We start from the raw sequence: 26133 nt of genomic DNA on the forward strand, positions 1-26133 counted from the left end.
GAGAGTTAAAGATCTGATATGTATGTATATTTGTATTTATATAGCGCTACTTGCTCCAACACTGGAATAATATATTAATAGAGCAAACAGGCGATCAATACAGATATATAACAATACATTCAAGTTATAAGTGTTAATGTTAAAGGGACAAGAGAGAGGAGGTATCTGCCCTGTTGAGCTTACAGTGTAAGTTTATTTATGGGATCCGTTATCCCGAATGCTCCAGCGGTCTCCCATAGAGTCCATTTTATCCAAATAATGCAGATTTTTAAAAAATGATTTCCTTTTTCTCTTTAATAATAAAACAGTAGCTTGTACTTGTTCCAAACTAAGATATAATTAATCCTTATTGGAGGCAAAACCAGCCTATTGGGTTTATTTAATATTTATATGATTTTCTAGTAGACTTCAGGTATGTAGATCCAAATTATGGAAAGATCCATTATCCGGAAAACCCCTGGTCCCGAGCATTCTGGATAACCGATCCCGTACCTGTATGTATATGTATATGTATATGTATATGTATATGTATATGTATATATATATGTATATATATATATATATATATATATATATATATATATATATATATATATATATATATATATATATTGAATAAAGTACCCCCTGTTGTAAAATGTAAGGATATTATAAGTTACCGAGGAGTTTCATGACCATATAAAAACACGAGGCCGAAGGCCGAGTGTTTTTATACAGGTCATGGAACTCCGAGGTAACTTATAATATCCTCATATTTTACAACTGGGGGTACTTTATTAATTATAATACACAAATTTTAGTGAGTCATGTGACAGAAATGACATCACTACTCACCGTTTATAACTGATGACATCACTACTCACCGTTTATAAGGATATAATTTACAAGATATTCATGGCTTTTGTGTAATATATATATATATATATATATATATATATATATATATATATATATATATATATATATATATATATATATATATATATATATATATATATATATATATATATATATATATATATATATATATATATATATATATATATAGGATCCACCATGCAAGCTTTCTCTGTGGCTGAAGATTGTCAAGCAGTTTCATGATTTATCTAAGGAGTGAATGTGTGCAGTAGCAACGCCCTTACCAGTTTAGTTATTCTGTGGCCCTGAAAGAACTATATAATTTTGTTCTGCAATAAACAGGGGCCCCAGAGGGCCAAGTGAGCATCTTATGATGGTTGTCATTGTGTTTGCTAATGGCAAAGATGTAGGTGTGAGGGCAGGGTTTAAGAAGAGATATAGACACGTGAAGGTATTTAGCAACAATTTTAGGGAAACAAAGTGCTGACGTTTATCATTTTGGGATATAATGAATCGAATCCATGATTATTGTGACACAAATGGATCAAGATAATTTGCCGCCATTACACATTTCTAAAGATGGCGTACCAATCCATTGCTGAGGCCATATGAGTGGCTCCGTGCCAGTTTTAAACACTACAAGGAAGTCTCTGGAAATACCAGAAGGTTCTTCTGGAAACGAAGAATAGAGCAGAAATAATGACAAGTATTCTATTGTATGCATACGTTTACAGTACTTCATTAAAGTAGAGACTTTGGCTTGTGCTATTCATGTGCAATTCCCAAACATTTGTGAACAATGCAAAGAAGCATGGACGTGTTCTATGCATACAATAAAAAAAGGCCCTATACTACAACGACAGCCCCTTCTTGCTGAAGAGGTGTATTTACTCTTTAATTATTTACTAGAAGAATAATGTGTTTTGTTTGTGACAGTATCTAGATCAGGGGTCCCCAACCTTTTTTTATGCAACCAGAAGTTGCCTCCAAGCCAGGAATTCAAAAATAATTAAAAAATAATCACCTGCTTTGAGCCACTGGGAGCAACATCCAAGGGGTTGGTGATAAACATGCTGCTCACAAGTCACTGGTAGGTGATTACTGATCTAGATTGTAGGGTAAAAGTGGGCGCTTCTTCCTTGTAAGCAACAATGCCTTTCTTCCAATTAGAATCTCAGCAGAGCCATAGGGAATTGTAACTTTAAAGGACATATTCTGCATAAATGTACTTTATTATTTCTAAAAACTACGGTAAGTAGCAAAATTAAAAAGATACACATTAAGCAAGATCACAGATTTTCTTTTTTAAAAAACAGTGTTTGATTGTATCCGTTGCTAATGGTTTTTAGTGGCAACCTGTTGGTTTTGTACCAATAAGCAGAAGTGTATGAACAGATATGTACTGTCATAAAGGGTTGAAAAAATATGTTCATTAAGATATTAATTGAAGGCAGCTTTCACTTGGACTATATTCATGAGCTACTGCAAAGTATATTTTGCATGCAAATAAGGCTACCATTATCAGTGTTGACTCATCATCTTAGGATCACTATTTGACTTTAACATTCAGAAATGCTACATCGACTTTTAATTTGTCCTTTTCTTTTCTGCAGCGTTCACCAAAGTAATTACACGTTCAGGAAATAAAAACTGGATGACTATCCATCATTGAAATATAACCAATCCAGTGGTTTATCTGTTTATTCAATTAGGAAATGAGATTTCTCTGCATTCATTGGTCTAATACATTACATGTGGATTAAAAAAGAAAAAAAACAGGGAACCCTGGTTATTAGGAAAGTTTTGTTGTGTCCAAGCTATAACCCTCTAGCTGTTTGTCAACTACAGCTCCCACCCCCATTGTATAAACATGTTTTAATGAGAAATAATTAACTGTTCCCTTTAAGGATAATGGTACATGTAGCATGTTGTATCTATGCCTTTTCTTGCGTAGAACATTTTCAGTATATCCGCATGCCGAAGAAAATTCATACAGTATATTGGGCAACTTTTAAACGTTCTACAGAAAACTGGTTTCCTTAGGTGACTGCTGAGTTGGGCAGAAATTGAGCTCTGAATCCTCCATCTGTGATTACTGTCCCCTATTCTTGTGTCACTAGCTATGCGCATGCATATCAACTGTGGCTTATTTGTTAAAAACAATGGCTCGTCGGCACTAGTGACAGACATATGTCTCTGCCTTGTGACTGATGTATCCCTATGCACAGAGCAAGCTACAGAAGATGAGTAGCAACTTGCTTATGAACATATAGATGGCCAACCCCTGAAAGGGCTGCAGTCATGCTTTCAATGAACAGTTTTAATGATAAATAGCATGCATGGAGGTAGCCTTTTATAAAACAAGCTTACATGTGTCTGTTCGGCCCGAACTGCTAAAGTCAACAGGAAAATTCAGGTGGCAAGTCGGTTCCGCTGGAAGACGATGTAGCCACTTAAAAAGCCGATTTTGATTATCGCTGTATTTTCCCATAGCATTTTTTAGCGGCTGCTTACAGTTACGCCAGATTTAAATGAACAGGTATACATTCACCAAATATCCATACTGGACTTGATAAGTACACTGGGTTTCTACAATGCCTAGTGAATTTGGGTGCCTTTTTGCACAGCATAATAATTAGGCCCTCGTGTGTATGACCAGCTTTAAGGAGCAAATAATTTTTAGCACTGAATGTTGACTCTGACTTGGCTTTACAACAAGACTTCTGAACTTGGGGCATAGGATATTTCACTTTAAACACTTTCCTTCTGTTTTCAGAGTCGGCTTTCCTTCAATAAAAGCACTTCAATTATTAATGACTGTACATGTCCGTTATATATGAAGATCCTTGAATATAGCGTGCAGGGGGAGAAGTGGAGACATTTGCATTCTCCTGCTCCGGTGAAAAACAAATCCTGTGCACAATGAGGTGACTAGATGTTTGATATTCATGAAACATTTCTATATCCAGATTGATTAATTTCAAATAAAAACTGACCCGGGGATGACGCTTCACTGCTGGCTGAGCTTAACGCATGCTGGGTATTCATTGAATAGCATTTTGGACTGGCTGCTGTGTGCTTCAATCGTCAAGCAGTTTGTTTGTTATGCTGATTGAGCATGCTGGCAAAGCTCGCTGGGCATTCTTGTTTCCTCTCTATTCTTTATTTGTCTGAAAAAATAGTCTCTTTACACACCTGTGTGGATTCAGTGATATTTCATTCTGTCATATGAATGGCTAATCCGTTAACAAATTTGGCTAATCTATGACAGCCTGATCTCCTCTTCTGTGTGTGCAGGGGACTGTCTGAATCCACCACACATCACAACTCCTACCTAAGCAATTACTTTTTAATCAGATGGAGTGGGTTTATCCTAAAACAAAACAAAAAAAAATCCTGCATATGGGCTTTATCTTTTATGTGCCTAGACCAAGAACAGTATTGCCGCCTTGAGGGGGTTGAGAGTTACGGGGTGAATGGAGGGCACACCATAAAAGGGGTTGTTCAGCTTTAAATTAACTTTTAGTATGATGTAGAGTGATATTCTGAGACAATGTGCAATTGGTTTTCATTTTTTATTATTTGTGTTATTATTTATCTTTTTATACAGTGGCTCTCCAGTTTGCAATTTCCGCAATATGGTAGCTATGGTCAAAATTACCCTAGCAACCATACATTGATATGAATTGAAAGATGAGTAATAAAAAGTAGCAATAACAATACATGTGTAGCCTCACAGAGCATTTGTTTTTAGAAGGGATCAGTGACCCCCATTTGAAAGTTGGAAAGAGTCAGAAGAAGAAATAATAATTCAAAAACTATAAAAATAAAAAATAAAGGGCAATTGAAATGTTGCATAACATAAATAACATGGTAAAAGTTAACTTCAAGGTGAACCACCCCTATAAGAAACAAGGGTTGGTTGGAGGGGTCTCTTGGGCTGTGCGTTATGTATCAATTTGAACGTTGCTATTCGTTATGTGTCATTGAACCTTGTTGGTCTTCTTTCTGGCCTTCTTTTATATATTGAAATGTAGGTACAGTAAAAAAGCTTTAGACTATCCTTGTTTGTTCAGTTTAACAGTGGTGCTAGGGATCTTTTTTTTAATCTATTCTCCCTTCCCCAAGACACGTTCCTTGTTCTCCCTCCTTTAAGTCTGGCGCTAATCCCAATATCAACTCTATTTAGGGTTATGGCCTCAAGCAGCAAAATATTATCATTTCACAGTCAGTGGAGCAGGGAATGATGGTGCATGAAAAAGGCACGCACACACTCAGCACGGCATTTAGGGGAAAGTATTGCCTCCTATGAAAGCTGGTTCTTTCCATTAAGATGGTGATGTTGACTGGATACATGTAGTAATCCAAAGCTTATACATTATTCAACACTAAATGTGAAAATAAGAACGCCGTTATCTGTGCTACTGCACGAAGCACACCCCACAAAGTGCTTTTATTAATCAAAGAAGCGTTTAGTTTACAGAGAGAGTCAAAGGAAGGCACTAAGCGTTCGCTTCATTAAAAAGCATCAGGCGCATTTGAAAGAATCCTGCCGGCTTGTTCTCGTTCAAGGGGGAAGGATGGGCTCACTCTAATATTAAAAGATGGCAAACAACTGAAATGTAACTAGCACTACCAGAAGCCAATTAAGATCAAAGCAGCGATTTTCCATAGTACCGCTTCATCATTTTAATATTAAACTTCCCCCCCCCCTTCATTTTGACACAGATCAAGGGTGTTAATGCAGATTCTTTGAAACAAGTCAAGTGATGTTTTTATGTGACAGAACTGTTATTTGTTCTTTCACAATCAATTAGTATCATGCATTGGAATCCTCTGCCTTTCTCCAATGCCGTATCCCTGGAATCTCTTAACTGACAAACTGGAGGCTTTCATGGCCTTGAAGAAAACATGTTGGGGAAATTAGAAAGCTAGAAAAAGAAAGGAATCCTGCACCTATACAGAACAAAGCGGAGACATGTGTTCCTATCGTCCCCCATCACAATCACAACAGATTTTGTCCATGTATCGGATCAGGACACAGTGTTGGATGTTACAGAAGTAAATATAAAAACATGACCTTACAACCGAATAGACACGCTGGTAGCCCAAGGTTAGATTTCGTCTGATATCAGGGGCTCAGCTTCAACTCCCCAGCAGGTGCGGATTGTGCTCTTGCATTAAAATAATGATTTAGCAGTGATTTATAGCTTTGTTTTACCCTAACCGACTTGGCTTAGCTGTTGGAATTCTAGTGGCCCCTTGGATGATCAATCCATCATGCTAGAGCTGGCACCTCAGGTTCTCATTAGTGCCAGTGTCATTTTTAATTGTCCCCGTGCTGAAGTAAAGGAGAGTGGCAGTCGTTTTGCCACTACCAACACATGGGAAACGTTCCACCTTTTTTATCCATGTCGAGCTATTTTTGGCATTTAATTTGGTTTTTATGCAACCAAAACTTTTCTCTAAGCCTGGAATTCAAAAATAAGCACCTACTTTGACGCCACGGGGAGCAACATCCAAAGGGCTGGTGAACAACTTGTTGCTTGGGAGCCACTAGTTTGTGATCACTGACCTATGCAATATACAGTTCAAAAACTAGCAGCTACTATTCTCCATTAAGTAAATCCGCACCCCTTGAGGCATATGCCTAAAATCGAGAAACCACATAAGTGATGATTTTATGGTAGCCTTTATCTTCCATAGACATTAGTAGAACAGTGCCCACTTGTTCTCATACCCATGTAGAAACATCTTCATAAATGAGGGAACTGACGCTCAAGTCTTTATGATTGGGTTCATTTCTGTAAAGAACCATGGGAACCCATGAACTAGTAGCAAAAGAAGAGTTCAGATATAAAGGAATATAATAGTATGCCGCTCTGTTAAGGGAAAATGTTATTAATTGTGCAATTACAGATGACTAGGCCTCTCTTTTCTAATCAGACTGAAGTAACTAAATGGGCTAGTCCACTATCTGGAAACTGGAAGAAGGTGGTGTGAGAAATCAGGGAAAGTCTAAGCTTTACAGACAGTATGGCAAGTTTTAGGGGACAAAAAATTATCATTCAAAGCTTCATAGACCCCCTTTAAACAGTGCTGTGTAAATGGAATTGTTTCCACTTTGAACTGAGAACACCAGTCAATATACGGGTCATTAAAATCTCTCATGGTTGAATGAAACGTGCACTATATATATGTAAATAGTGTTGATTTGGAATTTATTTTTACCATAAAATAATGTAAAGCATGGACACTCAATATAAACAGTACATTTCTATTTTCTTTTACCATGAAACAATGTCACAGTAAAAATAATTCTGGTTTCAGTGATTTGAAGTAAAAATAGAACACGAGTATTTGATGTTCTGTTATGTGAGGGAATAGCTCAGTCATCTGAATACCTGTGCAAGGTGCTGTATGTAAGGCCTAAGCAGCTCCAACATATATTTCATGGACATTTGCAGAGAAGGAATGTTCTGTGCAAAAAAAATAAGCTATGTCCTCGTGCTTTACATTATTTTAAGGTAAACATAAATGCAAGATCAACACTACCTATATATAGTTTCCTAGAAATGAACCAAATCATAAAGGCTTGAGTGTCTTGTGGCAGTTCCGTCAATTATGAAGGCGTATGAGAACCAGTGGGGGCTGTTCTATTAATGTCTATGGAAGATAAAGGTTTGCTAGCATCCTATATCTTTAAATCAAAAATTAAAGTTTAAAGTTACTCACTCAAAGTGTTCCAGCAACAGTAATTTAGGAACCTCAGTGGCATGCTGATAATAATAATAATAATAATTCCTTACAGGCATAATAAGCCATGTGCACTGGGTTTGTGCTGATTTTTTTCCATCAAAGTTGCATTATACAGCTACCATACAGGTATCTTTTGACAAAGACTGATGTGTGTGTGTGTGTATGTATATATATATATATATATATATATAGATAGATAGATATCTATCTATCATTTACAAAGATGGTGACATTTTTAAAGGGCTAATAAAAAGCATTTGCAGTGAAGCATGTATCTCCTTAAACATGGGTCTGTATTCTGTGCCTATGGTGGTTTTCCATTTCATCATAGGGTGAGGTTGTAATTACAAGCATTTCATTTCTGTGTCATTTCAGTATGGGTGCTCATGCCTTATCTAAATGGCTGGTAGTTAGTGCACTGAATGTGGCCGAGCCCCTCTGCCGCCTCAGCTCAAAATAGGTGAGATGGAAACATGGTCACGTCTTTTTGTCATCATAACTGGCATTACGGCTACTGACAGTTTCCAATGCTTTAGAACCTTAACTGAAGCAATAAGGAAAGCAGAAGAAACACAAAAAACTGTTATCCTATAATTTCCATGTGAGGTATGTTTTTCCATGTGTGATTAGAGCCAGTCTGGGTATCCATATCTGCACAGAAAACCCTGTAAATCACAGAATGAATAACAGGTGGCTCAGACGGTGATGCCAGAAGGATTCATGCAACTCTCTTTGCTGATAGTCTTGTGTATATATATATATATATATATATATATATATATATATATATATATATAAGTACTCTTCATTGTTGTTCTTTAGTTAACGCTGTCCCTCCAGCTCTCCTTGTTAATTCTATTAAAGAGGACCTGAAAAAATTAGGCTTGTTCAGACTGCTCTTTTCCAGCTGTTTTAAAGATGTTTGCAGTTTTATACTGCTAATAATATGCATTCCACTGTATGGCGGTCTCTTAAAGCTGCTGCGCTGGTGGAATGAATGGATTAAATAAGTAGGTGAAGACAAGTATCCAATGAGATGCCCTAGTGCATATTGTTGTCTGTGACCTCATTGGACGGTGGAAGGCACATCACATGAAAATTAGCTGCCCCGTGTCAACAGAAAATGTAGACATGTTGTACACAGGAGTTTTTAATGATTTCATTAGGGATGCACCAAATCCACTATTTTAGGATTCTGCCGAATCCTTTGTGAAAGATTTAGCCGAATCCCAAACTGAATCTGAACCCTAACTTGCATATGTAAATTAGGGAAAGAAGGTAGAAAGAGAACCAAGAGTGTGTTGACTTTGTTGTTTTATGTCACAAAAAGTCACGTGACTTTTCGGTTTGGCCGAAAAAGGTGAATCTCTAACCGAATCCTGGATTTGGTGCATCCCTAGTTTTCATTAGTCATGTTGTTCAATGTATACTCTTTTTTTATTCTATAGCTGCACTGGGAACATTCTGTCCTTTACGCTTATATTTAACCATAGGTTTGGTTTCACCCGACAGTAAACAAAAGGGCTGTTTGAATGCCAGTCAGGGGCAGGGAAGTACAGAAATGCAAGTGATAAACAAAGTATTGAAAAGAAAAAGTTATAGGGCAACTGATGCCATCTATAAATGATATTGTGAGATATCACTTGCACCCCTTTTTCAGCACTTGCAAAAAGCAGTATGTTTCTGTGGCACAGACGTTTAAATCCACTCAGTCCTGTTGTACATGAAAAAGCACATTAACCCTTGGTATTGTGGGCACATGTGGTACACTAGATACCTTCAATCAGATGCACTTTAATCACCAGCAGAGACTGCAGAGGGGATGAGAGTCGGGGACACGGGGAGGCACATTTATCAAGGGTTGAATTTCAAATTCATGTAAGTTTTTTTTAAAATTTATCAATAAAATATAGTTTTTAATACTTGGACAAATTTAAACCACTCAAATTCAAATTCGATTGAACTAGATTTGAGTTTTTCTCTGAAAAAAAACTTGAATGTCAGAAGGCTGCAAACCTCTCCAAATTGATCCCAGGACCTCTCCCATTAGCTATACAGTAATTTGGCATATTTTAGGTGGTGAATAGTCTAATTGGAATGATTAAAGGGCCAGCGTTAGATAAATCTGGAAAATGTAATTCAAATTTTATAATAAAAAAAATATATAACTCGAATTGAGTTTGGATAACTCCCTAGTCGAATATGACAGTTTTGACCAGAAAAAAAAATTAAAATTTGAATTTTCAATTCGACCCTTAATAATCTGCCCCATAGTCCTTGATGACCTGTGGGCTTCCCATGTGACCCCCATGTCAGTATAGGTGCAGCAGCATGGGATTGGGACTGGGGGAATGAGCTGTGATATTATCAGAGAGAGAGGAATCTGATCAGTCTAATATTGTCTGGAGGATTGAAAGAAGACTTGGCTTGTTTAAGGGAAGTTATAGAAGACAATAATTGGAGGCTCCTTCTTCAGATATGGCACATGGTGTATTTCATCCATCTTAAAAGCTGCCAAAATCTCCTCCATTTGATTTGAATGGCAAACAATGGAGGCAAAAAGCACCTACCTCAGCCATCAGCATTAGATCTCCATTCTTTACAATGTACTAAAAGGCAAACTCCCCCTTTGAGTCACATTTATTATTTTCCCTTCTACCAATCTCCCTACACACACATTGAATGAATACAATTTCAGAAGCCCTTCGAAAATGAAATGATGGTTTCTCTTTTGTTGTGCGCTGGCAGCCCAAGACGTACATTCCTAATAAAGGATATTTATTCAGCTGCAAAAAATGAAATGTGTTATTTTGCGGCAGTAAAAGTAAGCGACAGAAGATCAGGCCAAACGTGCAGGCCATTCCCAATGTATCCTCCATGATTTCCAACAATAAAAATAAAGCCTGGATTAAATAAAGAAATTCAAGTTGTGTTTAACCTAGCTGCCCGTACTCTGTGAATTGTGATGGGAGATAAATCCACGGGGGAAATGACTTATAAATTAGCAGTTAAAATTGACAAGTGACAAGACGTCTGGATACAAGATTTCTCTTCCGTCGGCAGTAAAGGTGATATCTGCACATTGCAAATGATGTCTTTGCCTACTTTTAAACTGTGAAAATAACAGGCAGTGGGTTGTGGGAACGTGCCGCTCCTCCCAAATCTCTCTTTATAACAGCTTTATGGCACACTGGGCGATTATTCCCTATTGCTACTAAACTGAGCCATTTTTTTTTACAGTTTACAGTTACCAGTAGTTTTATTGCCTTTTTCTATTTATTGAGGTCTTACCTCAGCATGCACTGCGGTTACAAAGAAAACTTTCATGGATTCATTTTTCTGCGCACACACAAAATTCTATTTCAGAACAATGGCAAGAAGGCCTTTGTTTTCATTTTAATGGATGCTACATAGGATTCTAGAAGTGGGCAGTTATTAGTCACAGGGTCTGTGGCAAACTAGCCCGTACAGGGCCCCAGGGCAACATTTTAGGAAAGCCATTTTATAGCACCAATATTCTGACGCCCTTTATGGAGATAATACATTATGCACAGTGGAGCTTACAATCTAAGTTCATATCACATTGACGCGAGGGCACCCATGCCGATTAGAAGAAAAGAGGTTCCAGCTAAATATTCTGAAGGGTTTTTTTTTACAGTGAGAGCCGTGAAGATGTGGAATTCTCTCCCTGAATCAGTTGTACAGGCTGATACATTAGATAGCTTTAAGAAGGGGTTGGATGGCTTTTTAGCAGGTGAGGGAATACAGGGTTATGGGAGATAGATCATAGTACAAGTTGATCCAGGGACTAGTCCGATTGCCATTTTTGAGTCAGGAAGGAATTTTTCCCCCTCTAAAGCCATTTGGAGAGGCTTCAAATTGAGTTTTTGACTTCCTCTGGATCAACTAGCAGTTAGATTATATATAGACTTAAAAGGTTGAACTTGATGGATGTGTGTTATTTTTTCAACTTAACTTACTATGTAACTGCAGGGCCCATGTCTGCCTGCACCCTACTAAATTCTGCTTATGCATGAATCATGCTGTATAAATCCATATTGGTGGCAAAACACCTTATCCAGAAAACTCCAGGTCCCAAGCATTCCAGATAATAGATCCTATACCTGTACATTAGTGGATGATATTTTCATTGGCTTCAGTCCTATTAATCATACTCTCCATGGTTCATCCCATTGTTGCAATATATCAGTTTGTAACTGTTGCACTGTAAGATACTTTAGTATGCATCAAGTCTGGGAGCAGGCACAGTAGGGGGGCTACTGTCCTGCACTGGTCAAATTGGAAGGACCCGCACACGCCACCCTACACATCCCTATACCCAGAGCCGCTACCCGACCCGGACCCTATAAAGTTAAACTTGCCTTCCAGGACTGAAAGAGGTGCAATCGTAAACCTGAAGAGCCTTCCCAGTAAACTGGAAGTGATGTCACTCCAGCACCAAATCACCAGGAAAGGTGTATAAAAAATAAAAAAATGTTGGCTTCAGTAAGGATTTGTAGTTCTGACTAATGCCCCCTACCCCCTGTATTACAGAAATGCTGAGAGTGAGTCAGGCAGGTGTGAAGGGAAGGCTTCTTCAGCCAGAGCAACTGACACCATGTTAGGGGTGGCCTGAGAGTTTATTGCATTTTTGGCTCTCCCTTTGGGGTCAAGTACATCACTCACTGAGCTCCTGTCAGTCGATGGCCTATAAATATCTCTAGTAATGTATAATTGGGCCTGTATATTCTTTGTGCAATAGGTGTCATGTGAGCCCACGTGGGGAGTGGTGGGGTTGCTTTGTATGGATATATTTGTGGCTGAGAGTGTGCAGCAGGCACAGGGTTAATGGGGAAGAGAGGACCTTTAGTTTCTGTGCAGAATCCCATGGATTGTGTTACAGTGGCTGGCTGGGATTTGCACTGTTGGCATTCTAATAGGTTGTAGGTAAACAAAAATAAGGCAGTCCTGAAATTGCTGTTTTCCTTAGCTGCGTGAGCCGCTATATTTGTATGTCAGGAGATCTAGCATGTAATCCGACTTTGGCAGTGGCAACATTTCAGCTTTGTTCCAGCGTATCAGAGACCAAAGCACTGCAAGCAGCCTTGGCTCTTTGTTAGAATTAGCCCTATATCTCCGTGCAGCCGGACATGAAATTGTGCTTGCAAGCTGCAGCGTCTCATTCCACAAGTGGAGCGCAGATATTAGCAGGAATTTAATTATAACGTGACATTGACAGAAATACTTTCTTTCCAAATAGAGGACAGGAGGCCAGAGTCACATAGCCAGCGCTCAGGAGAAGAAACATTTCACTTGTGCTGGCTGGGGACACACATGGGAATTTTCATCTTTTATTTTTCTACAGTACAGTCCATAGTTTAGCAGGGTACCCCTGGGGTTTATCCACAGAACCCAGCAATCACACACAAAAGATCTATGCACTTGCTACTGTGCTCTGGATGCATGCCTTTTTGCTGTTTATTATATGTGCTTATCACACATGTGCAAAAGGGGAGTTGAGCCCATTGATATGAATTTGTAGAGGATATAATATAGTTTAATTCCTAAGGGTATGAAATCTGTATGGCTAAGTCTCCATATCGGTTCTATATACAGTTCTATATGTTTTATACATGAACTTTCTGCTGTACTAAGCACAGAATTCACAATGAAGAACAGGAACTTAAGTGTTTAGTGTCTCTTTAAGTAGTTATCCATGTTATAAATTCCTCTTACACTCAGACAGCTCAATATATTTCAGCTCTCACTTTTCCATTTAACATTATTTTTTCCCCCTGCTCGAAAAAAATATACTCACGGCTGGATAAAATAAAGCTCATTGTTCCGTACACGGCTGAGTTGTAAGTGATGTCTGTTTGTCATTGCAGGTAGAATTCAATTCTGAGAAGGAAGAATAATCCACTCGGTGAGCCATGACACTGTGCACAGGTTCTGCTTGGGCGCTGCTGCTAACCATAAGCGTGGTCTGTGCCGTTAGCTTTCCTGAAGACGACGAGCCTATTAATTTTGTCGATTATCACTGTAAGTATCACTTGATGATGATGATGACGATAATAAAGTGTTATCTTATGATATGAGCCGAGTGTAATGTGAAAAGTCCAATTCTTTCAGCATTTGTGATGGTGGCTTTGTTACCCTTCCATCAGTTCTGCATAATGCAAGTCTTTTAGTAATGCGACTTTATCAGTGGTTGTACTGGGACTATTGCACCATGACTGTGGCCCTGGCATTTCCAAGGTCCTGTGCTAATGTGAGTGAGCTGCAATTCCTGCCTCTAATTCCACTCCCTTACATGCGAAGTCAAATCTCCCAAGCATTCAGACATGTCTCATTTGTACTCTACTTTTCCAAGGAAATGCATGCCATAGGATATTATTAGTTGCCATTCTAAATCAAGTTTCAAGTTTCGCTCTAGCTCACATCACAGTTACAGCTAACTTTCCTGCATGTGTCTAATTCAGTTTTCTGGTTTTCCAAGGGAATATAGGGGAACCCAAATATACAGCGCTTCTTCTTTGGTGCACCAGCTAAAAACCAGGGTCCAAATCTGTATGAGTTTGAAGTGCTGTATTGATTGTATGCGTTAATATTCTGTGCTCAATGAAGATAAAAATTGCAGATGTCATATCTGCTTCTCTAACAAAATAAAATTTACCCACAAGTAGTAGAACTATAAAGCTGCCCATACTGTATATGCTTCTAAATTGACTAGTTTGGCGAGCTCACCAAATGAGAGGATATTTACTCCAATTTGTCCACCAACAAGGTGGGCCAAATATTGGATGATCTTTAATTGGGCAGGCAGGACATCCTTTGGTCCCCCCAATAAACTGCCAACTTGGTCTCAAGGGGTCAAGTCAGCAGCTTTTATTGGCCTATGTATGGCCAGTAGGAATGCACTAAATCCCTATTTTCAGGATTTGGCCAAACCATTTTGGGGAAGCATTTTGAGTTACATGCACTTAAAGGCATGTTATTTTAATGATTCAGTTCAGCCAGGCTTGTAAGGTAGCCATACACTATTAGATACGAGTGGATCTTAACCCGATATGCCCACTAACGGCAGGGCGATACTGGTGAATCGACGATCAGATTACAATTCTGTGAATGGGCGCAGACGAATCACAGGACTGCATCAACTAGCCAATGTGGTCCTGGATCTTATCTTAAAAAAAAAAAAAAAAAAATCAAACTTGACTGATCAATATTTGCCCTATTTTTGGCCTGATATTGATCGGGAGGACCCGTCGGGAGTCCCCACACACGGGCAGATAAACTGCTGAATCGGTCTAAAGTATCGATATCTGCATCTTTAATCTGCCACCTTTAGAGTCTGGCGAATCAGAATCCTGTTGACAAATGCTCAGATTGAGCTGAATCCAGGATTCGCTGCATCCCTAATATTGGCCAGCCTAACTCAGAGTACTTTATTTATCCGTTAAGGACTAGTTGTGTTCCCCCAGTAGCATAAAATGTGGATTTGTAGTCTCATCACAGGCAATATAATCAAAGCAGTGGTATAAGCTGCCATCTGATTGGCTGCTATATGTTATTGGACTTGGTGCAACGTTTGTGAATTTTACACAAGCCCATTAATGCCCCACCGGTTAGCTGTATAGTAACAGTTCATAACGTCATGGGCTTACATTTTTAATTTAAAACAGGCCTCCTTAATTATTAGGCATAATCTAAAGCAGCAGTGGGTCAGATTTGCTGACATTGTCTATAATATATTCATTTCTATTCAAGATGTTGCTATGGGGATTTAGGTTAAACCCTTTTACACCAAGTGTGAACAGCTAATCAATGCAGTATATTGATTCCTAGCGCTGTAATCCAGAGTGATGGTGTATCCCATTTTAACTTGCAGATTCAAGGCAATATCCAGTGTTTAGAGGACGCCCTTCAGGCAATGATTCACAGCACAGCCTGGACTTTCAACTGATGCTGAAAATTCGAGACACACTTTATGTGGCTGGAAGGTATTTTCCCTTAATCTGTTTATTTGAATTGGTTCTGCTTTCTATTTCTGCCTGCACTCAACTGTACCATTCGTTATAATATATTTATATAGGCAGGCTGCTGTGCAAATGAAAATTCCTTAATATTTGTTCGCACAGAACCAGACAGAAAATAATGTTTCCACGCTCTGCAAATATCGATAAAAGCTGTATCTCAGGCCGGATTAGAAAGGATGATCCCTGTCCCTCTGAATTGGGCTGGTGGTAAATAGAATATCTTCCCCTGTTAATAAATACATTTCTATGTTTCCCTGAACAGGATCGAATAAGGTCCAAGCTTATATGCCTAGAGCATTCCTTTCCTTCTCTAAATATTTGCCTTGATACATGGGAGTAGGGGCTGCTCTATTAAAAGGTATCCAAAAGGAGCAAGGCCAGTGGTGTTTATCTGCAGAAGATGTTTCAGCTCAGCCAAGGCAAGCAATATGGTGGCTCCCACTCATGGATACAAACATAAATATGAAGAGAGGGAATATTTAGTTCAGTCACTAACCAGAGTCGTCCTTCTTTACTTTCTGCACGTGAAAGGGAAAGAAAAAAACTACTGCTAAATAGGATACATGTCTCTCTGCTGATGGTTTTGTATATGTTCATACTAAAGCACACACTGAAGAAAAGGGATATATTACCCTCACAAGCAGAGAAGGGACTAAATGAATTCCAGCCAGGCTGCAAACATGTTCTATGTCTGACAAGGGCCCTGGAAGAGATTTTGAATACATTGAAGGGCAGCTTTTTTCCCTCCATATCCTGACGTAGCTTCTTCTTCTTCTGTCTTCCACAGAGACCAGGTTTATTCTATCAATTTGAATGAGGTGCCGAAGACGGAACTAACTCCAAGCAGAGTAAGTGCTTTCTCTGAAGGTTATAAACTGGAGGGTGTTGGGCAGTGAATTTACTGGCAAGAAAGCATTGGTGGCATTTCATCTGAGATTTTATATAAGCATCAGAATGAGACATGGAGTCTTTAAAGGAGCTGTTCACCTTTGAGATAACTTGTAGTATGATGTAGAGCATGATATTCTGAGCTAATTTACAATTGGTTTTCATTTTATCATTTTTTTGAGTTATTTAGCTTTTTATTCAGCAACTCTTCAATTTGCATTTTAAGCAATCCGGTAGCTAGGGTCCAAGTTACCTTAGCAAACATTCACTGATTTGAATAAGAGACTGTAATATGAATAGGAGAGGCCTGAATCATAAGACGATTAATACAAATTAGCAACAACAACACATTTTTAGCCTTACAGAGCATTTGCTTTTTAGAAGGGGTCAGCGATGCCCATTTGAAAGCTGCAAAGAGTCAGAAGAAAAAGACAAATAACTATAAACCTTTAAAAATAAATAAATAAATAATGAAAGCCAATTGAAAAGTTGCTTAGAATTGGCCATTCCATAACATACTAAAAGTTACCTTAAAGGTGAACCACCCCTTTAAAGACTCATGGCAAGACCAAAGACTTAATTTGGGTAATAATGGTTTGCAAAGACAGAGGAAACAAAACCATTGAATGTTTTCGCTGCATGTGAACAAGGTACATTACACTGTGAGCCTAAGGGGGGTTGGTAAATGGTTCTTTAGAATTGCATGGTTTATTTTCAACACGTGGAATAGGGTGTGTGTATATGTATATATATATATATATATATATATATATATATAGATCTGTGGAGGAGTCAGCACTCTCGTAACCAGGTGCAAACGTGCCTGGGTGCAGTATCCAAAATATTTAGAATTTCTATCCAACAAAGAGGTCCGCACTCTCAGGTCTTAAAAAATCAAAAATGGTTTATTAGCTAACAGACTAACGTTTCGGCCTCTCCGAGGCCTTTCTCACTTTGAGAAAGGCCTCGGAGAGGCCGAAACGTTAGTCTGTTAGCTAATAAACCATTTTTGATTTTTTAAGACCTGAGAGTGCGGACCTCTTTGTTGGATATATATATATATATATATATATATATATATATATATATATATATATATATATATATATATATATATATATATATATATATATATATATATATATATATATATATATATATATTATTTACTATTGGAAGTTCAAATAGTGTTGATGCACCTTTGCTATAAGCCCAACTGAATGAGCTCACGTCGCAGAGAGGGGTATATTTTCCCTTTGAATCAATGGCAGCAAGCATGGGTTGTGGCAGCAGTATATTCTCTATGGGTACAAATACACTGCGTGTGCAACAACATAATTGTATTCGTTTATGTACACAATGAAATTGAATTTTAAGAATATCCTGATTATATCTCTTGAGTCAAATACAGACACGAATTGTTAATTTTTTTGCTTTTGATTTTCTCAGAGGTTGACATGGAGGTCGGGCCAAGCAGACCGGAAAAACTGTGCGATGAAAGGAAAGCACAAGGTGAGTGTTCAGAGACAAAAAATGCCAAATACTTGAATCTTTTATTACGAAGGCCTTGTAAGACATTTAAGGTCTCTACAGCACCAAGGAACCTGATTAAAGGACAATTTTGAAAAAATTCATAAGAAATGCCATATTATTATTAAATGCCATTATTATTGTCCTTTCTTACCATGAACTCTTCCCTCCTGATTAGGATGAATGCCATAACTACATCAAGGTTTTCGTTCCAAGAAATGATGAGATGGTGTTTGTCTGTGGCACAAATGCATTCAATCCTATGTGCAGATATTACAGGGTAAGAAGCTATACAAGTTGTACTTAGTGTGTGTGTTGTTTTGTCCTACACTGCACTGCTGATATTATATTCTACCCCATAGTGATGTGTATGGCAAGAGCAGGAATGTCTCCTTGCTTTGTATTCACAATTGTTCCATTGAAATATATCATTTAGACCATTACTAAGCAGATTGTTGTAAAATTGCATTCATACAAATATCTCTTCACTGGCTCTTAATATACAGTGTTTCTCTCCCACAACTACTGTCATTTTCACATGGTATTTGAACTTTTGATTACTGGATACAAGTCATTCTTTATTTTACTTTTGCAGTTAAATACATTTGAGTATGATGGGGAAGAAATTAGTGGCTTGGCAAGATGTCCATTTGATGCCAGACAAACCAACGTAGCCCTCTTTGCTGGTAAGTTTGCGGTTCTTTGCTGGGCAAGATGAACCTATTTATGAGTAGTATCAAGTGCTTCAAAAGCTTAATGCAGAATCTTTCATGCAACAGAGCTGGCAGTCTAATAATGGTGTCTGAGGCATAAGAAATTGAAGTCACAAGCAGATGAGCCTGAAATTGACTCTAGGATTTGCTTATTATTTTAGTGCTCAGCGAGGGAACTGTGATTAAATTTTGACATATTGAATTGTGGCCTTTACTGCATGGGCGCATAGCCTAGCAAGGCCCATCCCTACACTGACCGCTCATCACCAAGTCTTCTCTCTCTCTCTCTCTCCTAGATGGCAAGTTATATTCTGCTACCATGGCAGATTTCCAAGCTAGTGATGCTGTGATCTACCGAAGCATGGGGGATGGATTCGCTCTGAGGACAATTAAATATGACTCCAAATGGCTGAAAGGTACTTGAGATCACGTTTCTATTAAAAACAGCCCAGAGATGCCATCATTACTAGCTGAGGGAGTGTAGCGTAGCACTGTGTATTAGCATTTCTCAGAAATATAATGCATATTAAGCATTCAAGAACCTTTTTGGTATGACAATACTAGATGATAATGCCATTGCATGCTGATGCATCAATGTCTTTACTTTAAATGCGTATTTTTGCAAAATGGTTACTGATTGATTTTCCAGTAAAGGAAAAGAAAATAAATCCTTAAGCGTGATGTAAATCCTTTGAGATTTTTGCATGCCATTAGTCAGTACTGAAGACTGTCGGATCAATTACGCTTGAATCCATTCAGATTTCTACATTAGGTTAGGAATACGTGGGCTCACAGCTGCGGCATTAATGTATGAACACAAGATGTGTTGTATGTATCTAATATACTGGCGCTGATAAAACTATCTTGTCTCATTACACTTCCAGAGCCACATTTTCTCCATGCAATAGAATACGGAAATTACATCTATTTCTTCTTTCGGGAGATTGCTGTTGAACATAATAACCTAGGCAAGGTAAGTGCAGAATTGGGGACGTTCCAGATTCAAACTAGTGAGATAGTGTTGGCAAGGATATGGAATACAGTACATGAACCGTGGATATAAGAGCATGAACATGCCATTGCTAGAAAAATAACCGTGCCGTTATAGAACTTCTAGTTATTCATTAGCGTGTCAGTGTATTTTTTATTTTCTGAAAATAACTGTATCCCATGTATATTTACAATTTCTCATAGACAATAAAATAATCATAGTTAATTAGGCAGAATGCATTTCCAGCACAAACATAAAAATGTCAAACATTTGCCCTTTAAATTTCAACAGCATTGTTAACTGCCCCGTCTTATATTTCAGCTAATATTGTCAAAAGAATTTGTGCAAAAAATGTCAGCAAAAATCTCCACGATCTTATTAAGAGGCCACATTGTTTCCCTTTTAAGATTTAACTTCATAAATGTGTTTTATATTTGAGACAGGGTTCCGTTATGCCTCCCAGATGTTAAATATTTAAGTGACACAAATGCAGTCTGTGATAGTCGGCCTACATTATAGACGACCCATTGTAAATTATTAAAGCACTTACGCATGGTTAATTAAAGAGTGGGGGGACTGTGTGAATGTTATGGGCTTGCTTAGTGGTGCATTAAACTGGACATTCGTCTGAAGTTAAATAGTGTCTGTTTTCCCTCACCAACTCTGCCACCGGTGCGGATGAAAGGTTGCCACTTTGCGTTCAAACTTAAAATGGCCTATGTTTTATTTAGTGAGTAAAGATACAACGTGATGTTTTACTATGTTGATTTTCATTAGTTCCACCATAACCCTCCCTTCCCCTTGGCTTTGCTTCAATTCTGCAGGCAGTGCACTCTCGGGTGGCACGCATATGCAAAAATGACTTGGGAGGCTCACAGCGAGTGCTCGAGAAACACTGGACTTCTTTCGTAAAAACACGACTCAATTGCTCTGTTCCTGGGGATTCATTCTTCTACTTTGATGTTCTGCAGTCTATCACGGACATAATAGAAATCAATGGAATTCCCACTGTTCTTGGTGTATTTACAACACAACTGAACAGGTAAGAGAAGGAAACCGACATCAAATGAACCACGTTACTTTCTTCTTGTTAGCAAAATAGACTTTGTTGCAGCCCACAGACCATCAAAGGTATTTCTTGTTTTTCCCAGTATCCCAGGTTCAGCGGTTTGTGCTTTCACCATGGATGACATAGAAAAGGTATTCAGGGGAAGATTTAAAGAACAAAAGACCCCAGACTCTGTTTGGACAGCTGTACCTGAAGACAGAGTACCTAAGCCAAGGTATTTAGAAAAAGAGATGTAATCACAGCACGCAGCTCTTAATCATTTCAGGCTATTTAATTATATGGCAGTAAACCTGTCATTTAGATTTGGGGTTATTGCATTTTTAAGGTCTTCAACAGGTAACTATTGTGTTGTACAGGTAACAAGAAGTCCTTATTCTATAGCATCATGTCAGCCAGCATTGTTAAGTACCAATAGCTATTAAAACATTTCAATTAACAGGCTTTATTTTGAAAAAGTCTTTTGTCAAAGTTTATAAAGTCCACATGTATTAACTTCTGTAATCAAAAAACTGTGATTAAAGAATATGCCTGAAACATAACTGTTTAAGGAGAAATGTAGCTCAAGTTAAAATTGGGCTGTATTACCAACATTTACATAGAAGATAGCAGCTAAGATGCGTAGAATACAATAGTTTTAAGTTGGCCATACACATTAAGATCCGCTCGTTTGGTGAGATTACCAAATAAGCAGACCTTTCCCTGATATGACCAGGTGGGCTATATTGGGCTGATCTGATTGTTTGGCCCTGAGGCCACTATATAAACTGCCCACTCGATCTGTCAGCAGCTGTTATTGGCCTACGTAAATTCTTAAGGTGGCCAAACATAGTTTTTGCTGCTGACAAACACTACTCCAGATCGACAGCTTATTGACTCATGTTTGGGCTAAAAACTAAGGTTTCTAAATCACGTTAGGAGGGGACATTAATGGACTATTCATATGGTATTTTGGACATAAGGCTAGCTTTACACAGGAAGGGAACACATGGGTTAAATACCTTTCTCTAGAGCAGTATATCTTATTGTTTAATAATTTCAATTCATGCCATTACCGTTCCTTTCATACGATAACTGGTTGGGGTTTTATTACATTTTCATTGTACAAATGCTGCATGGATTTCAGCTACTGTATAAAGATGGCGCTCCATGTACTTGCATTAAAACTACTGGAGTTTTTAGTCCTTATTTAAAAGGCAAATTGCGAACCTTCGTTTTGTCTGGCCCCTTTAAGTGATTTGCTTGGGCATCTTATTCAGTGTGTGATGCAGTGTCAGTTACAGTTTAAGTGTGGCATGTTTCCCAGCAATGACCTAAGCCAAGTACTGCAGACTCCCAGCTGATCTCTAGTTTATAGACACTGCGGTTTACTGTAACAAAAAGACCAGCATTTTGATATCTAGATCTGAGGCTGTTTTTTTGCATTTATTTTAGTAATGCTATAGATGTTTCTGAGGTCACTGCTGCTTTTGCTTTACATTCCATGTTACAGTTAAGACTAATAAGATGATTTGCTTTTATCAGACCCGGTTGCTGTGCAAGACATGGTTTTGGAGAAGGCTACAGGGCCTCTACAGAATTTCCTGATGAAACCTTATCTTTTATCAAGTCCCATCCACTGATGGATTCTGCAATCCCATCTATAATCGAAGAGCCTTGGTTCACTAAGACACGCGTAAGGTAAGCCAATGCGTCAATAAGCGGCACTTTGGAATTTTGCAATCACAGTTGATCATTCATTGTATGTTTTTTTCTTGTCTACTTAAAGGTACAGATTAACTGCTGTAGCAGTGGACCACTTGGCAGGGCCTCACTTAAACTACACCGTGATGTTTGTGGGTTCTGAAGCTGGTGTTGTATTGAAGATCCTAGCCAAGACCAACCCCTTTTCTCTGAATGACAGTGTATTATTGGAAGAGATTGATGCCTACAACCGTGCAAAGTAAGTAATCCGTTACGTCGTCTTTGGCAATGTCACATGTTTTTGGCTGTCCACCAGCCAGTTTTCCCACCTCAGCACATAGCTCTCCTGTCTGAGGTTTAAGATGAAACGGTTTACGGTTTATTGTAGGTGTTCTGGGAATAGCGAGGAGGATAGAAAAGTGATATCACTGCAGATGGACAGAGACCATCATGCCTTGTTTGTGGCTTTCTCAGGCTGCATTGTCAGACTGCCCTTGAGTCGCTGTGAGCGATATGGATCGTGCAAAAAGTGAGTGCCGTTTGTAATAATGATTTCTAACATTTTCTGACTTTCAACAACCTATAGTGAGTCCTTTTTTCCTTCCATGTACAGGTCTTGCATTGGTGCGAGAGATCCTTATTGTGGCTGGCTAAACCACGAGACCTGCGGAAGAGTGAAACCAGGCATGTTGTAAGTAACACTTCTGTTATATGGGAAATGTTTCCTTTAGTTTTTGACTGCTTTGTTTTAAGCTGAGTTTAGTCCAGGTGTTATTTTTTCATCAGAATGCTTCTGAGACAGTAAACAAAACCCCTAGCATGTCAAGTAATATGCTTTGAATTCTAGTGGGAGGTATAGCATTGCCTCTCAAGGGAGTTCTATTAATTATGACAAAACAATTCTCTTGTACAAACAAGCATAAATTGGTTCTCTGTGTTTACACAACATTATGTTCTAGCTGGAACTTGCTGCTCTGATGTGTTTTTTCATTTACACTTGAAGAAGGTGCAGAGCACAAGTTGCTGGCTCTGCTAATATTTGATTTACATTCCATTTTTTTATGCTTTCTTTATTATGCAGCTTTGGCTATGAGCAGGATGTGGAATATGGTAACACAGTACAGCTTGGAGACTGTCATGGTAAGAATCTGCCTTGAGTACCTCACAAGATCCTTCACTAATCTGTGTTTTTTTTTTTTTTTTTTTTTTGCTTCATTATTCTTAGTACAAAGGCAACATTGTTTTATGTATTTGGCTATACACAACAACAACTTACAGCATATGTACCCAAGGCCTTTAGTTGAGCCACAACTTCCAGCATTATGTGTTAGTGTAAATTGGCACAATATTAACACTGCACATGGTTTTTTATTATTAAAGCCTTCTTTCAGGAGTTAGTACCTCAAAGTCTTTATCTCCATTTTACTGTCTTTCCTGCCTGTCCATCAGACAGAACACAAAAATACTACTTTGCACAGGGGATCAACCAGAAATGACACTAATGCTAAAAGAGTGCAGAAGGCAGTGATACTGTCAGTCCTGTTGCTGATATTTAACCTATTGTCCTGCAATATAATCAGCTGAATATTGTATTGTATGTTATCCCCTCTAATAACATTGACACAAAGAATCAGTCTGAAAAACAACTGGTTAGATCAGCGATTCTTATTTTGGGTCTCGGTGATCCCATTTAGTAAATGAAATATTCTGTTACAGTAGTCCGTAATTAATGAGGTTTATGATTAATTCTAAAACTGATTACTTTGGGTGGTAAAGCTGAGAGAAAGGTTAAGAAAACCTGTAGTTACAGCAGGATTGTGTGGAAGTGTGGCCCTTCCATATCTTGGTTAGCCAATAATATAACACACTACCCCAAATTGGGTCATTGGTTGCCCCCAATTCTTTATCTGGTGGATCATCCATGGTGCACTAGGGGTTGATCAGCCATATAGATCATTTTGGGGTTCAGCACGCAGATGAAAGTACAATTTGGTCAGGTGAATTAATTCAATTGTAGACTATATCTGCATGTGTGGCCGGCGTAAAGTCTCAGTTAAGTTGCACCATGTAATACATCAAACCACAGATTTGCTATTTCTACGAATACACAAACCTCATTTATGTTGTTCATGTAGAACACAATAGCTCTTTGCCCTTTGACAAACAGCTAGTAGAGTGCAGATTGGACGCTTGTCCAAAGACAAAAAAGAGTTTTTTTATTTTTTTTCAATTCACAAATTATAACTTTTTTGCTTTCTTTTGGTTACTTTTCACTGATTATCTGTTCCTTTAATTTTAGACCTTTTGCCTTCTGCAACTACACCAGATTACAAAATATTTGGCGATCCAACGTCTGGTTAGTTTTTATTAATTTTCTTGCCTTTTCTTTTGGGTTCGGCATCTTCTGCTCTTTTTCTCCCTTTGATCTGTTCTGCAGTTGGCAATTGCTCATTACTGTGCTTTAACTCCATGCACCCACTGGTAAACAGAAAGATGGTCTTTTCTTCCAATCAGTAACTCGCCTATGTGTAGCCGCATGTTCCCTATCATTGATTGATTGAACGTCAACTCTCTTTGCTAAAATGCAATTTATTCGGTGACATTTCCACAGCATGAAAGCCAGCCAGCTTTCACTCCTTCTGTCCAAACATTTGTCAATACCTGTTTTGCATTTATTAATGATAAAGGACAGCACCATATCAATGAAGCATCTTTATAGACAATTACACATTTACTTAAAGGGAAATTGACTTTGTTTTTCCGAACCCAGTTTCCTTTGAACTTACTGTAAAACATGAGGGGCATGGCTTTTTGCATGCTCAGAACATTCCATCTTTGTGTATATATAAATGTGAGCGAGAACAGCTGTATAGTGGAGCCTTTTTATATGGATAGTGCTATTTATAATATTAGACTACTATTGCAACAAATATATAAAATATGGCAGCCCCCTCTCATACACATGGATGTAAGTATGCAGAAACGGAATGTACTGTGCACGCAAAAAGCGATGACCCTTATAAGCTGTTTAACAGAAAGTGGCTAATCTCTGTTTGTTAATAGGGTTATTTCTCTTTTACCTGTCTGTGCTGCTAAGCTTTACTGTCTGCCTTTTTACATTCATTTTGGATAACAATTCAAAAGAATTGCAGCAGTTCTTCAAGCCTAGGCTTGCTGCTCTCTTACAGCCAAGGAATTCCTCTCCCTTTTCTAAATCTGTCCTTATAAGTTGTGTATTGTGAATACCAATTAATGAATATCTCGTTTGCTACCACAGACATTGAGGTCCCCTCCACTTCTGTAGCCACCATGACAAGTAGCCCAGTCATTTTACCTAAAGTGATTGGTTCCTGGAAACCCAGAATGACTGGCTCTCGGAAATTTATATACCAAGATGACCCAAACACCTCCGAGTATATTGATCCATTAACAGGTGTCCAGAAGGGTAAGGCCTTTAAGGAAACACGGCAATCTGAGTGGAAACCTACAGCTGTTATAACATTAGTGTACATAGAGGGGCAAGCCTCTGTAAACCTGCCTATAATCCTGCTTAATCCAGTGTTGGTTGGCATGAAGATTAGCTAGTGTTGACTCTACAGCATTCCT

The 26133-nt window shown here is 38.3% G+C and overlaps 1 protein-coding gene across 4 annotated transcripts in view; it reads left to right on the forward strand.

The window, feature by feature from the left end:
• The window catches only part of sema6d.L (semaphorin 6D L homeolog), a 47050-nt gene that overhangs the window by 11783 nt on the left and 9134 nt on the right, over positions 1-26133 (forward strand). Inside the window, exons 2-18 of one of the 4 annotated variants that reach the window (XM_041586782.1) lie at positions 13506-13659; positions 15509-15620; positions 16444-16504; positions 17994-18056; positions 18253-18354; positions 18670-18760; positions 19084-19203; positions 19672-19760; positions 20603-20820; positions 20930-21061; positions 22369-22524; positions 22613-22786; positions 22916-23056; positions 23141-23218; positions 23609-23667; positions 24827-24883; positions 25805-25972. In XM_041586782.1, coding sequence (XP_041442716.1) covers positions 13551-13659; positions 15509-15620; positions 16444-16504; positions 17994-18056; positions 18253-18354; positions 18670-18760; positions 19084-19203; positions 19672-19760; positions 20603-20820; positions 20930-21061; positions 22369-22524; positions 22613-22786; positions 22916-23056; positions 23141-23218; positions 23609-23667; positions 24827-24883; positions 25805-25972 — 1930 coding nt within the window. In that variant the 5' untranslated portion in view covers positions 13506-13550. The remainder of the gene's footprint in view (positions 1-13505; positions 13660-15508; positions 15621-16443; positions 16505-17993; positions 18057-18252; positions 18355-18669; positions 18761-19083; positions 19204-19671; positions 19761-20602; positions 20821-20929; positions 21062-22368; positions 22525-22612; positions 22787-22915; positions 23057-23140; positions 23219-23608; positions 23668-24826; positions 24884-25804; positions 25973-26133) is intronic. The other 3 variants (XM_041586784.1, XM_041586783.1, XM_041586785.1) reach the window with 3 other exon arrangements.

This window comes from Xenopus laevis, chromosome 3L (genome assembly GCF_017654675.1).
Source record: "Xenopus laevis strain J_2021 chromosome 3L, Xenopus_laevis_v10.1, whole genome shotgun sequence".
Classification (NCBI taxonomy): Eukaryota; Metazoa; Chordata; class Amphibia; order Anura; family Pipidae; genus Xenopus; species Xenopus laevis.